Source organism: Pristiophorus japonicus, chromosome 12, assembly GCF_044704955.1.
Source record: "Pristiophorus japonicus isolate sPriJap1 chromosome 12, sPriJap1.hap1, whole genome shotgun sequence".
Taxonomy (NCBI): Eukaryota; Metazoa; Chordata; class Chondrichthyes; family Pristiophoridae; genus Pristiophorus; species Pristiophorus japonicus.
Window position 1 is genome coordinate 50,616,307 of NC_091988.1, and position 15,619 is coordinate 50,631,925.

The window sequence follows — 15,619 nt, forward strand, 5'->3', positions numbered from 1 at the left end:
AAGATAGTGGGGCCGAAATTCAGGTCCACCTGAAACGGCGTGCATCTACCTTTTTCAAAGTGTTTTTTACCGTCGTTTCGGATGCGATCACCTCTTTTTCGGAATTCAGCTTTCTTTTAAGCTGCCAGGAAGTCAGTCATAATGGGGGTGGAAGTGCGGCGGTACGTACTGGTGAGGGGAGGAAGTAGAGACGGGACTGATTCTCCGCTGCTGTCAATCAGCAGCAGAGCGGTGGTGACGTCATTGTGTCTGCATCACCATGTCTCTCCTCTCAAGGGGGGGAGAATCGGCGATTATTTAGGATTGGCCACTGGACCATCGGAGAGTTTTGGCCGGGCCAGCGGCCTGGCACCCAATAATTCCGCCGCCTGGCCGCCGCAATCCGGCGGTAACGGGCCTTATTCGGGACCTGAATTTCAGCCCCATTGAGTAATGCAGCTTGTTAATTTGCTCAACCTATATAATTCTTTTTCTTTGTTTTCAGGATTACAAGGGACAGCAATTAGCAGAGCAAACTTTTCAACGAGTTATTGTTGCATCTGCTGTAAGTATATGTTTTTGAATTGGTGAAGACAATATTGGTGTTTGATTTGAAATTACAGTATTCATTTTCTTTGCTAGATTATTGGCTTCATTTATGGCTACATGATTGAGCAGTTTGGATGGACTGTTTATATTGTTCTGGCTGGTTTTGCCATTTCATGCTTGGTAAGTTATAAAAACAATTTCTTCAATTTAACGTAATTGTTTTTTGACATGACTTTTCTTTTAAGTATCATTCTTGTTCACTAACAAATAAGCAACTCCGTTTGCCTCAGCAAAAATCCAAATATTAATTGTTTTCAGCCTAATATATCCAACAGAAATGCTAATTTATCTGGTCTTGCTGTTTTCTAATTTTTTTAAAACTTTATTATAATTTTCAAATGCTTTGATTGTACTGGTGAGACAAGAGGAAAACTTGAACTACACAAGTTGTTATATTCATAGGTAGTTAATAAGTTGTTCAGATTGGCAACTCTTTTCAGACAAAAATTTAGAAATCATTTAATGCTACCTGACGGCTATTAGTAAAAGCAGTATATAACCGTTCCATATTGACCAGATGGTGCAGAATTTGATTCCTGTTCTCTGCAGTTAGCTGAGCTCTCAGCTAGAGAGGCAGGTGGGAGTTAAAATCAAACGGTGTCGTACTGAATCATACCCCATCTTCAGGAAAGTGGGGAAGAAAACTATATGACATTATGTAGAAATTACAGCACAAACAGGCCATTTTGTGTTGTAATTTCTACATAATGTCATATAGTTCTGGTTAATGTATATCCCCACACAAGCAGTCCCATTTTCCATCCTGTTCCTATATCCTTTTTATTCCTTTTTTTCATTCATCTTCCTAACCTATTATTAAATGTTAACATGGCTACTGCTTCAATCATTGACTCCAGTGGGTCATTTCTCGACCCGTTAAACACTACTAGCCGTCTGTTGATATCTACTCTGTCCCATCCTTTCATAATTTTAAACCCCTCTATCAAATCACCCTATAATCTCCTTTTGATCTAATAAAAACAGCCCCAATTTTTCCACATCTTTCATTTGTATTTCCTCATACCAGGCAACATCCTAGTGAATCTGTACTGTACCCTCTATTGCCTCACCATCATTTTCTATAGTGTGAAGCCTAAACGGAACACAGTACTCCAAATGGAGTTTTCCTATGACTTTATATAAATTCACCATTACATGTTGACTTTAATAGTCTATACCTCTTGCTATAAAATACATTATCCCCTTCAGTTTATTCAATGTCCTTATGCACTTGAGGGGCTGTAAAGGTCTTTTGAACCTGAACCCCAAATCCCTCTGTTTTTTTTACATCACCCAGCCTTGCTCCATTTACAATTACCACTGTTACTTAGAATCAGAAGTTTACAGCACGGAAGGAGGCCATTTCAGCTCATTGTGTCCACGCCGGCCAACTAGAGGCTATCCAGCCTAATCCCACTTTCGAGCTCTAGGTCCGTAACCCTGCAGGTTACGGCACTTCAAGTGCATATCCAAGTACTTTTAAAATGTGGTGAGGGTTTCTGCCTCTTCCAACCTTTCAGGCAGTGAGTTCCAGACCTCCGCATTTCTTTACCAAAGTGTATCACCTCACACTTACTGACATTGAATTCCATCTGCCTCTTTTCCCATTCCCATCTTATCTCATTGCAACTTCCTTTGATCCTCAGAATTATTTAATATGCCTGCTATTTTAGTATTCGCTATAAATATGGACACCATTCCCTCTAGCCTCGTATCCAAATCATTGATGTACACAGTGACTAGCAGTCCCAGAATAGGACACTACCAACCACTGAGAACTGCCTTTAACTTCTATTTGTTTCCTCCCTTTTAACCAGTTTTTAATCCAGTTTGCCTGTACCCTTCCCCTAATTTCATATACTTTAGTGTTGCCCAGTATTCTTCTGTTTAGTACCTTGTCAAAAGCCTTCTAAAAGTCCATGTACGCCCCATCCACCATAGTTGTTATCTCAAAGGAACTAATTGGAGCTGTTGACATGATCTGCCTTTTTGAAATCTGCATTGGCTGCTTATTTTCTCAATCTAGATAGTTAGTAACTTCATTTTTAAAGATTATAAATGTCCCCTCCTGCAAATGTTAATTTAACAGACCAGTAGCTATCCTGTTAACTCTGAAAATTAGTATTATATTGGGAATCTCCAGTCGTCGTCTTGGTCCTGTGCAATTTTCACCCCACTTTCCAACAACAACTTGCACTTGTATATTGCCTTTAACGGGCTTCAGAGGAGCCTCTTCAGACACAAATTGCTCATAACTAGATCGAGCCATGCCTCTCCCCTTGAATGCACACGAACATAGTGCTTCAGGAAGGAGCCTGCACACATTCCCTTTTCTCCATTTTCTACCCCCTTGTACCAATGAGTGGGTAATTAAAATCTCAGCAATAATTTTGTTCTGATTTTTCGAGTTTTCCTTTCATTTTCCTCCAAAATTGGAGGATCTTTAGTACGACCCCACAAATGTCACAATCACCTTTTTATCTTTGATTTCTAACCACATTTACCCTGTCCAAATCCTCTCTGTGCTCTCTATAGGATGCATTCCCATCTTCACTAATATTGCTACTCCACCTCCTTTCTTGCCTACTCTGTGCCTCCTTAATTATAACCCACTATGTTTATTTTCTATTCCTGCAGTTTGCAGTAAGTTTCTGTTAGTGCTATTAAGTCTACATCTTTGCAACATAATTGCTAATTTCCCACAGAGTACAGGTGCAGCATCCAGAATCCGGACCAATTAGTGGCAGGGTCGTTTGGAATCCAGACCCTGCTGACCGAGGTCCTGCTGCTGCCCAACCTCTGGCCTCGCCGCTGCTACCTTTGCCTCGGGGCCTCCTCGCCAGCGCGTCCAAACACCACCTCCATGGCGGGGCCCCGCCTGAACAACTCCTTGGTGGCTGGGCCCCGCCAGACGATCTCATCGACAGGGCCTGCGGCCCGAACAGCTCATGGACGAGTCCCCCCCGCCCCTCCTTACTGACGTTCTGTAATACCTGAACCTGGGCTAAGGTGTTTCTCGATTTGTGACGTCAGAAAGATGTTCCAAAGTCCGGAAAATGCAGAATCCGGAAAGGCCTTGGTCCCAAGGGTTCCTGATTCGGGACGCTGCACCTGTATTGCACTTTATCTCGTTTTAAAATAAAAATTAAAAAATTATTTAACCATGCTCCTTTTTTCCATTTTTTTTTTGTCTAAGCTTACATTAACCTCATCTGTTTCTACTCATTGCTTTTATTTCCCTGCGCCTTCCTAACGCAAATTACTTTTCATTTCCCTATTCATCTACCTTGCTAATGCATTAGCTCCCTATTGGCAGGTAGGCAAATGTAAATCCTGACTCTTAGATGGTATTCAAATCTCGGGTGTTTTTAAATAGTTCCTTGTTAGGGGTATCAATCTTTTTGTAAAAGTATTGCACGTTGGCAAAAATTAGCAGTGAATTTTTAATTTCATTACTTAAACTTGTATTAAATGTAGCAAATTGTTTCAGAAAAATGTAATTGAAGCTGAAATAATTAAGTGAACACTGTTTTCTACTTTAACTTCTAACCATGGGCAGTAACTCTGATTTTTAAAGATTTTCAAATGTGTATAAAACTTCTGACTATGACAATAATTTAAAAAAAAAGACGTTCAGCCAGGTTGGGACACTTGGTAAATTTTAGCTTGTGTACCAGCCATTACTGTGTTTTTCTTGACTGCCACTGACCATTTAATTCATTGTCAGTTTTGGTTGAATATTTTGATAATTCAGTGCAACAGTATAGCTTGTTTTCAGTTAACTGAGTAATCTAAAATAATTTTTATTTTTCAGCTAACCCTTCCTCCATGGCCTATGTACCGTAACCACCCACTGAACTGGCAACCAGAGCTAGAGACTGAAGAGAAAAAGCAAACTGAATGTGTGAAGAAACCGAAAAAGCATAAATAATGTCAAATTATTCTGTATACAGTCACACATCCTGGTTTTTATTTCATGACTTAATAAAGGTTGCTGAATCAGAATGTACTGTGTTCAGTAAACCATTACTGCATGAACAAACTTAGAGTATAGAGGTTTCCAATGCTAGGACAAGTGAAAACAGAATTTCACATTAAATATCTTATGTATTTTTGATTTTTAGTAGGTTATTCTTAGCTAATCTAGTGCAGACTTTTTTTTCTCTGCCGACTGAACTTCAAAAATGTGGGGGACTGCAGCAGTGAAATTCAATTTCAATATACCGCGTTACCTTACAGTCTTTTCTTATCCTTGAACCACCATAATTACCTTTTAAAGTAATGGTCCCTGATGGCACATAGACAAAGGGTCCATCTCTGTACCATAAATTCAGGAACATCCCAAATTTCATTTCCAGTCTATACTAATCTATCTAGCATAGAGGTAATGTCACTGGACTAGTGATGCAAAGACACGAGTTCAAATCCCAGCACATTCAGTTAACTAAATAAATCTGGAATCAAAAGTTAAACCATGAAACTACCAGATTGTGGTTCACTAATGTCCTGTTTAGGGAAGGAAATCTGCTGTCCTTACCCGGTCTGGCCTGTATGTGACTCCAGACCCACAGCAACGTGGTTGACTCTTAAATGGCCTGGCAAGCCACTCAATTCTACACAACTGCTACAAAAAAATAATGAAACCGGATGGACCACCTGCCATTGCCCTCGGCACGCTCAGCCCAGTCTACCTTGCAAAGTCCTTCTCACCAACATCGGGAGAGCTATCCCACAGACTAGTCAAGCAACAGCCTGACATAGTCATACACTCAGAATCATACCTTTCAGCCAATGTCCCAGACTCCATCATCCCTGGGTATGTCCTGTCCCACTGGCAAGAATGCTGGCACAGTGGTATGAGGGAGGGAGTGGTCTTGGGAGTCCTCAACTTTGACTTTGGCCCACATGAAATCTCATGGCTAAGGTCAATCATAGGCAAGGAAACCTGTTGATTACCACCTACCGCACTCCTTCAGCTGATGAATCAGTACTCCTCCATGTTGAACACCACTTGGAAGAAGCACTGAGAGTAGCAAGGGCACAGAATATACTCTGGGTGGGGGACTACAATATCCATCATCAAGAGTGGCTCGGTAGCACCTCTACTGACTGAGTCCTGAAGGACATAGCTGCTAGTCTGGGCCTGCGGCAGGTGGTGAGAACCAACACGAGGGGAAAAACCTACTTGACTTAGTCCTCACCAATCTACCTGTCGCAAATGAATCTGCCCATGACAGCATTGATAACATCGACCACCGCAGTCATTGTGGAGTTGAAGTCACGTCTTCACACTGAGGACACTATTGTGTGGCACCACCATGGTGCTAAATGGGATAGCTTCAGAACAGATCTAGTAGCTCAAAACTGGGCATCCATGATGCTCTGTGGGCCATCAGCAGCATTAGGATTATATTCCACCACAATCTGTAACCTCATGGCCCGGCATATCCCTCACTCTACCATTATCATCAAGCCAAGGACCAACCCTGGTTCAATGAAGGGTGCAGAAGAGCATGCCATGAGCAGCACCAGGCATATCTAAAAATGAGGAACCAATCTGGGGAAGCTGCAACACAGGACTACATGCATACTAAAAAGCAGAAGCAGCATGCCATAAATGAGGCTAAGCGATCCCACAACCAATGGATCAGAGTAAAGCTCTGTAGTCCTGCCACATCCAGTCATGAATGGTGGACCAATAAACAACAGGAGGAGCAGGCTCCATGAATATCCCCATCAATGATGGCGGAGCCCAGCACATGAGTGCATAAGACAAGGCTGAAGCATTTACAACCATCTTCAGCCAGAAATGCCAAGTGGATGATCCATCTTGGCCTCCTCCTGAGGTTTGCACCATCACAGAAGCCAGCATTTAGCCAATTCGATTCACTTGACGTGATATCAAGAAACGGCTCAGCGCACTGGATATAACAAAGGCTATGGGCCCGACAACATCCTGGCTGTTGTGCTGAAGACTTGTGCTCCAGAACTAGCCACACCTCTAGCCAAACTCTTCCAGTACAGCTACAACACTGGCATCTATCCAACAATGTGGAAAACTGCCCAGATATGTCCTGTCCATAAAAAGGACAAATCCAATCTGGCCAATTACCATCCCATCAGTCTACTCTCAATCTCAGCAAAGTGATAATAGCACTGTTAATGACATCTCCCAAGTGGCATTTACTCACCAATAACCTGCTGACCGATGCCCAGTTTGGGTTCCGCCAAGACGACTCGGCTCCAGCCTTGGTCCAAACATGGACAAAAGAGCTGAATTCCAGAGGTGAGGTGAGAGTGACTGCCCCTGACATCAAGGCAGCATTTGACCAAGTGTGGCATCAGGGAACTCTAGTAAAAGTGAAGTCAATGGAAATTAGGAGTAAAATTTCCACTGGCTGGAGTGATACCTAACACAAAGGAAAATGGTTGCAGTGGTTGGAGGTCAATCATCTCAACCCCAGGACATCGCTGCAGGAGTTCCTCAGGGCAGTGTCCTAGGCCCAACCATCTTCAGCTGCTTCATCAATGACCTTCCCTCCATAAGGTCAGAAGTGGGGATGTTCACTGATGACTGCAGCCACTCGCAACTCCTCAGATAATGGATCAATCCTTGACCACATGCAGCAAGACCTGGATGATAAATAGCAAGTCACATTCGCGCCACACCAGTGCCAGGTAATGACTATCTCTAACAAGTGAGAGTCTAACTGCCGCCCGTTAACATTCAACGGCATTATCATCGCCAAATCCCCACCATCAACATCCTGGTGGTCACCATTGAGCAGAAACTAAACTGGACCAGCCACATAAATATTGTGGCAACAAGAGCAGGTCAGAGGCTGGGTATTGTGTGACAAGTGTCTCGCCTCCTGACTTCCCAAAGCCTTTCCACCATCTACAAGGCACAAGTCAGGAGTGTGACGGTATACTCTCCACTTGCCTGGATGAGTGCAGCTCCAACAACTCTCAAAAAGCTCGATACCATCCAGGACAAAGCAGCCTGCTTGATTGGCACCCCATCCACCACCTTAAACATTCACTCCCTCCACCACCGGCGCACCATGGCTGCAATGTGTACCATCTACAAGATGCACTGCAGCAACTCGCCAAGGCTTCTTCGGCAGCACCTCCCAAACCTGCAATCGCAATCACCTAGAAGGACAAGGGCAGAATGCACATGGGAACACCACAACCTCCACGTTCCCCTCCAAGTCACACACCACCCTGACTTGGAAGTACATCGCCATTCCTTCATCGTCGCTGGGTCAGAATCTTGGAACTCCCTCCCTAACAGCACTGGGGGTATACCTTCACCACACGGACTGCAGCGGTTCAAGAAGGCAGGTCACCATCATCTTCTCGAGGGAAATTAGGGATCGGCAATAAATGCTGGCCTAACCAGCGACACCCACATCCTATGAACGAATAAAAAATAGATAAGGCTACAGTACCAAGTTAAGAAATGGAAAATTGGCCAGTCTGGAAATGTGAAGATAATTCATTTGTACAAAATAACTTATTAGTTTTACCTAGTTCATTGGATTCAATTTAGCTTCTTTACAATTAAGTTAATCCAAACAATAGACCCTCCAACAATGCAATCTGTGGGAGCCATAAGAATTGTTACAATATAAAAAGTGACAATATAAAAAGGCACAGCAAAGATTACATAAGTCAACAATGATAAACAAAAAGTTGCTTTATATAACTTCAACTACATTTCAAAATGGAATCAATGAGCATATCTCACCCCTAAACATGAAAATGGTAGGATAGGGCACAGCTACACTGCTTTTTAGTCAACTTACCTTCAAATTCAGTTCAACAGCTTCCATCTCGCTGAGACAGGCAAATCTACTTTTTGGGAGAAGGCAAAGTTGGTCAAGACTAAGACTTGAACTCAATGTTTTCTAGTTGGGAGTTCAGTGCTCTATAGTTGTGTTATTCTGTTTTTAAATCACTAAACTATGACAGTAAGAGAAATCATAACTGTATAAGGTACTTCAGAGGTGTGGAATGTTACAGCTTGCAGGAAACACAGATGAAATTGTATTCAATTTACTTTGGAAACGACATTATTTTTTATTTTTCTAGCAAATATTGCAATATAACTGCAAGTTTACAAATCCCATGTTTACTATTGTGAACATATCTAGACAAACAATACAACAAACCATTGACAATTAAGATATTATTTGTAATTGTGTCTGAAAGCTCATTTACTGTTTATTTGTTAAGTAATACAATATAAATTGCACACAGACCACATTATCTTTCTAGGTATGATATTGGTCTGAGTGGAGGTGAAACTATTATTATGGGAAATTATTTCCTATTTCAAGCATAAGCCAGTGGATAGAACTAAGCAAATGCTAGCACAAGGTAATTCCTGCATATGGTAAGTACTTGATTATGAAATTGTATTCATTCGTTTTCTCTCATGACAAGTACCAATATGTCTGTGGTTCAGTCAACATTTGAGTTAAGACATATTTATTTACCCCATCTCCCTTCCCCCTCCCTATATTTCTGTATTCTTGAATATGTAGTGTACAGATTTCGTTGATTCATATAATCTTGCAGAGTCACTATTTTTGGAGATACGCAGTGTATTCTGTTTTTGTTTGTGAGCACAAAATCTTAAATTGTAGAAATTACATTAGAAGGCAGACTTCTAGATTGTGAAAACTGCTTCCCCAATGGCTGTGTGTGTGAATACATTGCTCGGTATGGTAGTGAGCCATACAGATTAGGAATGTTCAAGGTTGAATCTGGTCTCTGCTGAGTTAATGCATCTCAATTGGATGGTGTCAAAAGCACTAAAAGTGGCCTCGGCCCCTTGGGCTAGAAAAGGAAAACCATCCAGAATTAGCAGTCATGATTGCCCCTGATGGAAAGTGCCTGTATATATTTTAGGCAATGAACCTTCAGTTGCTCACTGCCTAGACTCACCAAGAACAGATGGTAGTGTGAGGTAACAGAGGGCTGAAACCAGCAGAAATTTAGGTGAGAAAATTAAGGGAGAAAATTGAACAGTAAAAAAGGGGGAAATAAAGTCATGTACTTTTGGAGTTTAAAAAAGTTCTCTTAAAGCACATACTAAAATGTCCAGTGGTCTGTGGGCAATTTCTGGAAACAAAAAATGTGTAGTTATACAAAGACACAAACTGACTAACAGCAATTGTTTTAACTGACCTATGAACAAGATTAGCACTTTAATACACAACATATTTGGATCACATTCATTTAAGATATCAAAGCCAAAATGTCTATATGTAAAGTAGGTAACTTGTGACACAAAATAACAACTGCATATCAACAATACTATGTGATTCATAAAATAGCACAGCACAAAAGGAGGCCATTCTAGTAAATCTCTTCTGTAGCCTCTCCAAAGCCTTCACGTCCTTCCTAAAGTGTGGTGCCCAGAATGGGACAGAATACTCCAACTGTTCATCTAATATTTCACCAACAACCGTGAGTTGATATTGAGAAAATGTGATGCAATAGTTGTTTTAATTCACAAACTGAAAGATGTTCTGCTTAGGCATAGTGTGTCCATTGCTTTATAATCCTTTGTCTAGTTCCTTTATCATCAATTGCATGGTGCCAAGTTAAGAGAGATTCAAGATTTGCCAGCATGCATTCGGACAACTGGGTTTTCCAGCTATGATGGACACATTTTAACTGATCAGTGTCTGTAAAAACGCACTTCTTAAATTAAACTAACCCATTAAATAGTTTTAGGTACCATTCAGTCAAAAATTTGAATTATCTTCAAAGAACTTTAGCTGTTGGACCTTCATACTGTAATTCTGGTACAATTCTTCACCCATGTGTTCCTGCAGGCATTCCTGAAATGGTTAGATAAATCAGACCAATGTTAAGAAATAAGTTACTGATCCCTAAGACATAAACAATTCATTGAACGATTCAATGAATGTAGCAGGTGAGGAACCTACCTCCCTCCTAGCTTCATCATCATCTTCCATAATGTTATATACTTTTTCTAAAAGCTTTACTCCTAATCCTTTTACAACATCTGTTCGTAGAGCTTGAATTGTTCTTTTGATCTTCTCTGGCACAGATAAAACTTCTAAGCAAAACAATAATAAACAGGAAATGGTTTAATAATACAATAATCTGAAATATCCTGCAGCAATGTGAACTGAGGTCACAACTTGTACTTTTAGTTACATCTCCACCTCAAAAAGGTACTAAAATTGAAAACTGCTTTAAATTAGAAAAACTTGCCATTTTAAATTAACCATTCATTCAATTCATTTATGGTACAAAGAATATTTGAAATATGCAGGAAGTATTCCTGGTTGCTACAGACCAGTTGGAAAATCGTTGAAACAGAAATCCTCTGGATCTTCTTTAGCTTTCCCATGAAGAATAAGGGTGTCTCTATACTTTCGCCGTAGTTTGAATTCTGGTGTTGGAGCAGGCATTGGATTTTTTCTATAGACATCTTTTGAATCCATACATAATGTCTGAGTCATCAGTTTTACTAGATCATGCATTTCATTGGAATCAGGTTTCCTAGAAGATAAACAGGAAATAAACAGGAAATAAACAGGAAAGCTGCAGTGCTGGAAAATTTTGGCTGTTCAAGGTCATGTAAATCATTGAGATCTTTACACTACACATTCAAGAATAGCTGATTACATTCAAGAATAGCTGATTAAATACAAGAATAGTGACTGCTACCAACGAACCGGAAGCTGCTGCCAATGACCGGAAGCTGCACAGAATCGTTCTGTGCATTAATCTGGAAGCCGATATCGATGATGTTTCTGCTTTTTTCACAAAGCCCGTGAGACCTCAAGGCCCGCTCCACGTTCCCGACATTTTTCCTATGAGACCCAAAGGCCCGCTCTATGTTCCTGGCATTTTTTCTGTGAGATCCGAAGACCCACTCCATGTTCCCGGCAATTTTACCGTGAGACCCGAAGGCCCGCTCCACGTTCCCGGCATTTTTTCCCCAGACTCCGTGAAACCCGAAGGCCCGATCCCTACTCCCGGAATTTCCCCCCTAGACCCCGTGAGACTCAAACCGAACAACCAACAAAACACTGACTGCGCATATGCAACCACTTCAAGTTCGATGGCAGCAGTCACGTCCAATTAAATATGGGGGATGGTGAAAGGACAAGAGATGGGGCACATGAATATTCCTGCTAGCTCAAATGTTGACTAAGCCACATTCATACTACCACTTGTGTCATATGGGAGGAAACAACTGAGTAAAACGTAATATACAAGCACTTCTATAGGCAGGAATTTCCTGGTTAGGCATTTACTTAGTTTAATGACGAGGCTTCAGTTTTCCCAATGAATTGTACAAACAAAAATGAGAATTCCTGCTGGTTTAGAATGAAATTACTAATCCAAAATTCATTTTGGGTAAGATAGTGAGGCCTAAGTAAATTTACAGATTGATTCCACCTGCATCTCTTTACATTTATATATATCTAACTTTATGGAACAAAGTTCTCTGGGTGGGAGTCCAGTCATCACAAGAATGAGGAATGCCATTGGGTCCACCTTAGTTCATCTAATCAGAATAAAACCTACAGTCGCTCAATCACAGCATCCAACTATTTAAATGATTTCAGGGTCTGCCCTACCCAGAAATCTGTGTGTAAAGAGGAACTTCCTGACTATCAGTCCTAAATGTGTCTTTTACTTGTTTGAACATGCATCCTCTTTTCCTACTATCATGGTTTCATCTGAAATGTTCTATGCTTACTGTTTTCTATCCCATACACCTATGCTAGGTCATCACTCAGTCACTCCTTTCAAGATTGAAAAACCCCAGTTTTTCCAGTCTTTCCTCAAATTCAGTTTGTTGAAGCTGCCCTGGTGGTTTCCACCATTGATGTAACACTAACTGCCTTTTAGTATGCACACATTTTACATCACACACCATGTTTATGCAAACTTTCAAGATTTTGTGCCACTTTGATTATCCCATGACACTAACTGAACAGTATACTGGGAAGCAGCAAAGCATTACTGGTGAAAGTTGTCTCTCCAAACCACATACTGATGTAGTGATGCACTTCATTATTTCTTAGTGGACCAACCAGCGTCTGTATCACCAGTGAAGGAGACTCAAATAGAATGTTCAGCCAGGTCTATCTTTGAGCCAGAAATAGTTTCTTTGTTAATGGATTAATTAACTAGAAATACCATCATAAAACAAAAAGGACAAAAAGGTTTAAGTACTCACATCTCTTTGCAGTCCCCCTCTGATTTATCAGTTGAGCTGGTTGAGGAGCTATAATCGTCATCATCCGAAAGGCAATGGGATGACTCACTTACGTTCTGGCAAAATTTGGATGAAATAATACATTAATTGAAAACCTGCAACAAAATGTAGCTTATAGTACACTCTTCCTTTAGTCAGTGTGTTGTTTTGGAAAGAGATATAATTTTTATAAACATGCGTTTGTATGATGATTACAAATGTGTAGTTTAGAGTGAATGTTGTTCTTTTGATTATAATTTCCATGCAATTATATCTTTTACAACACATACTTAAAATTATTTATATAAATTGAAAAAGCATCAAATAATACGTTGTTATAATCATCCAGATTTCTGCTTGTGACTTAAGGAAATATTTAATTATGTTGAACTCTGCCTTTTAAATACAAGTAAAAGCAACCATCAACTCACCTCTTTACTTTATCTTGTGCACCACTGTGCTGAATGAGTTTTTGGACTCTAAGGGAATCGAGGGATATGGGGGTCTGATGGGAAAGTGGAGTTGAGGTTCAAGATCAGCCATGATCTGATTGAATGGCAGAGCAGGCTCGAGGGGACAAATTGCCAATTATTGGTCCTAATTCTTATGTCATTCAGTACAATTATCATAAGGTGAAATATTATCGTAAAGCATTACAGTGTTTAGTTGTGGTCTTTTACATTTTATACTAGCTGATTCAGATGTATTCCTCGCAGGTAATCTGGGATCTGGCACTCGTGATGTTCATCATGGTCACATTCTGAGCCAGAGAATGATGCACAGTGGACAGCTGGGAAGTTACAGCACAATGGGCAGTGGAATCAGTCAAGGAGTAGAGCACATCAGAGGGGCAGGGAGAGAGGGGAAAGTAGAGTATAGCAATTAGTAAGGGAGTGGAGCTCAGTGGGGTAAGCAGGGTGCAGAATTTTAAAATCAAATCTATTGAACCTTTAAAGAATTAGAGGCTTATCTGTTTTATAGAGAGAGGAAACAGTTCAAAGTGTGATGGCAGCTGGTCTGAGAAATCGTTTTCCTTGCACCTGTTTTTCTAATCAGAAGGCTACTTGGGAGAACATGTTTTATTTGTCCAATCAGAATCTGAATTGGGGATTAGTCTATAAAGCACCAGAATTGTTTTGTTATGAGAAACATGGTTGTTCATGGAGCAAGCCATGACTTCCTGTCTGTCATCACTTTTTTAGTTATGTGACGAGTCAGAGAACTATCAAAGACTGTATTGGGCACCTGAAGGGTGTTCAAGGACAGGTTACAAATGACTCACTGAGTATGGCGGAAATATTAATTGAGTACTTTGCATCAGTATTCACCCCTGAAGATGATGCTCAAATATTAGAATTTAATAAATCTAGTTTTACTACTAGTAACATTAACATAGATAAGCATATTGTTTTAGAAAGAATTAAGAACTTAAAAATAGATAGAGCAGCCGGGCCCGATGATAGCCACCCGAGGGTCCTACGGGAGATGGGACATGTGCTGTGTGGACCCCTCGCCTGCACTCTAAAATGGTTCCTACAGATTGGAAGGAGGCTAATGTAGATCCCATTTTTAAAAAAGGTGACAAGGCAGACCTAGGTAACTATAGGCCCATCAGTTTAACATTAGTAATAGGGAAGATGCTTGAAAAAATCTAAAGAGATGCAATATGTGAATACTTGGATAGGGAGGGACATATTAGGGATACCCAACATGGCTTCATAAAAAAAAAAGAGGTCATGTCTCACAAATGTAATTGTATTTTTTAAGAAGTTAGTGTGATGGATGAGGGAAGCCCAGTAGACACTGTCTACTTAGATTTCCAAAAAGCTTTTGACAAGGTACTGCACAAGAGGCTTCTCTATAAGATCGGAGCCTCTAGTATTAGTAGAAATATATTGATCTGGATACAGAACTGGCTGGCAGGACGCAGGCAGAGAGTAGTTATAGATGGATTCGGATCTGTTTGGAGACCGGTCACCAGTGGTGTCCTGCATGGATCAGTGTTGGGGCCGTTGATTTTTACTATTTTTATTAATGATCTGGATTCAGGGGTTGGCGGCACCATTTGAAAATTTGCAGATGATACCAAAATCTGTGCAAGTGCTAGAACTGTGGAAGAGGCTTGTCTGATTCAGGCAGATTTTAATGTGTTGGGAGACTGGGCTCATGACTGCAAAATGATGTATAACTTAGATAAGTGCAGTGTTATGCATGTGGGCAAGGCAAATGCTCAACATTCATACACCCTCCAGGGAAAGGCATTAAAGATGGTGGAGATAGAAAGAGATTTGGGCATTCTAATGCATACATCCTTAAAGGTACACGAGCAATGCCGTGCACCGATAGCTAGAGTAAGTAAATATCCATAGGACAATTGAGTATAAGATGAGGCGTACTGTTTTGTCCTTGTACAAGACCTTAGTCAGGCTGCACTTGGAATACTGTGCCCAGTTTTGGTCTCCTCACATGGTGAGTGATATTGAGGCTCTGGAAAGGGTGCAGAAGAGGGCCGCTAGACTAATTCCAAGTCGGGACTCTTTACCTTAGAGCAGCGTAGGCTTAGGGGGGATATGATTGAGGTTTATAAGATAATGAAGGGAATAGACAGTGTTCCAGCCGACCTTTTATTTCAACTAAATAGGTTAGGCAGGACCAGGAGGCATAAATTTAAGTTGTATAAGGTTAGATCTAGGCAAGATGTCAGGAGGTGGTTCTTTTCACAGCGAGTAAGGCTGGAACAAGTTGCCCTCTCATGTGGTGGATGCAGATTCA

General features: G+C 40.8%; 2 protein-coding genes across 2 annotated transcripts in view; one reads left to right on the top strand and one right to left on the bottom strand.

Annotated features, from left to right (window-relative positions):
• spcs1 (signal peptidase complex subunit 1) overlaps positions 1 to 4,593 on the top strand; it is an 11,980-nt gene extending 7,387 nt beyond the window's left edge. Inside the window, exons 2-4 of the mRNA XM_070895443.1 lie at positions 485 to 544; positions 622 to 708; positions 4,403 to 4,593. Coding sequence (XP_070751544.1) covers positions 485 to 544; positions 622 to 708; positions 4,403 to 4,519 — 264 coding nt within the window. The 3' untranslated portion in view covers positions 4,520 to 4,593. The remainder of the gene's footprint in view (positions 1 to 484; positions 545 to 621; positions 709 to 4,402) is intronic.
• Positions 4,594 to 8,660: 4,067 nt separating this feature from the next.
• Positions 8,661 to 15,619, bottom strand: part of nek4 (NIMA-related kinase 4) — a 56,859-nt gene continuing 49,900 nt past the window's right edge. Inside the window, exons 13-16 of the mRNA XM_070895445.1 lie at positions 12,830 to 12,924; positions 10,931 to 11,136; positions 10,554 to 10,687; positions 8,661 to 10,445 (exon numbers count right to left, since the gene is read on the bottom strand). Coding sequence (XP_070751546.1) covers positions 10,350 to 10,445; positions 10,554 to 10,687; positions 10,931 to 11,136; positions 12,830 to 12,924 — 531 coding nt within the window. The 3' untranslated portion in view covers positions 8,661 to 10,349. The remainder of the gene's footprint in view (positions 10,446 to 10,553; positions 10,688 to 10,930; positions 11,137 to 12,829; positions 12,925 to 15,619) is intronic.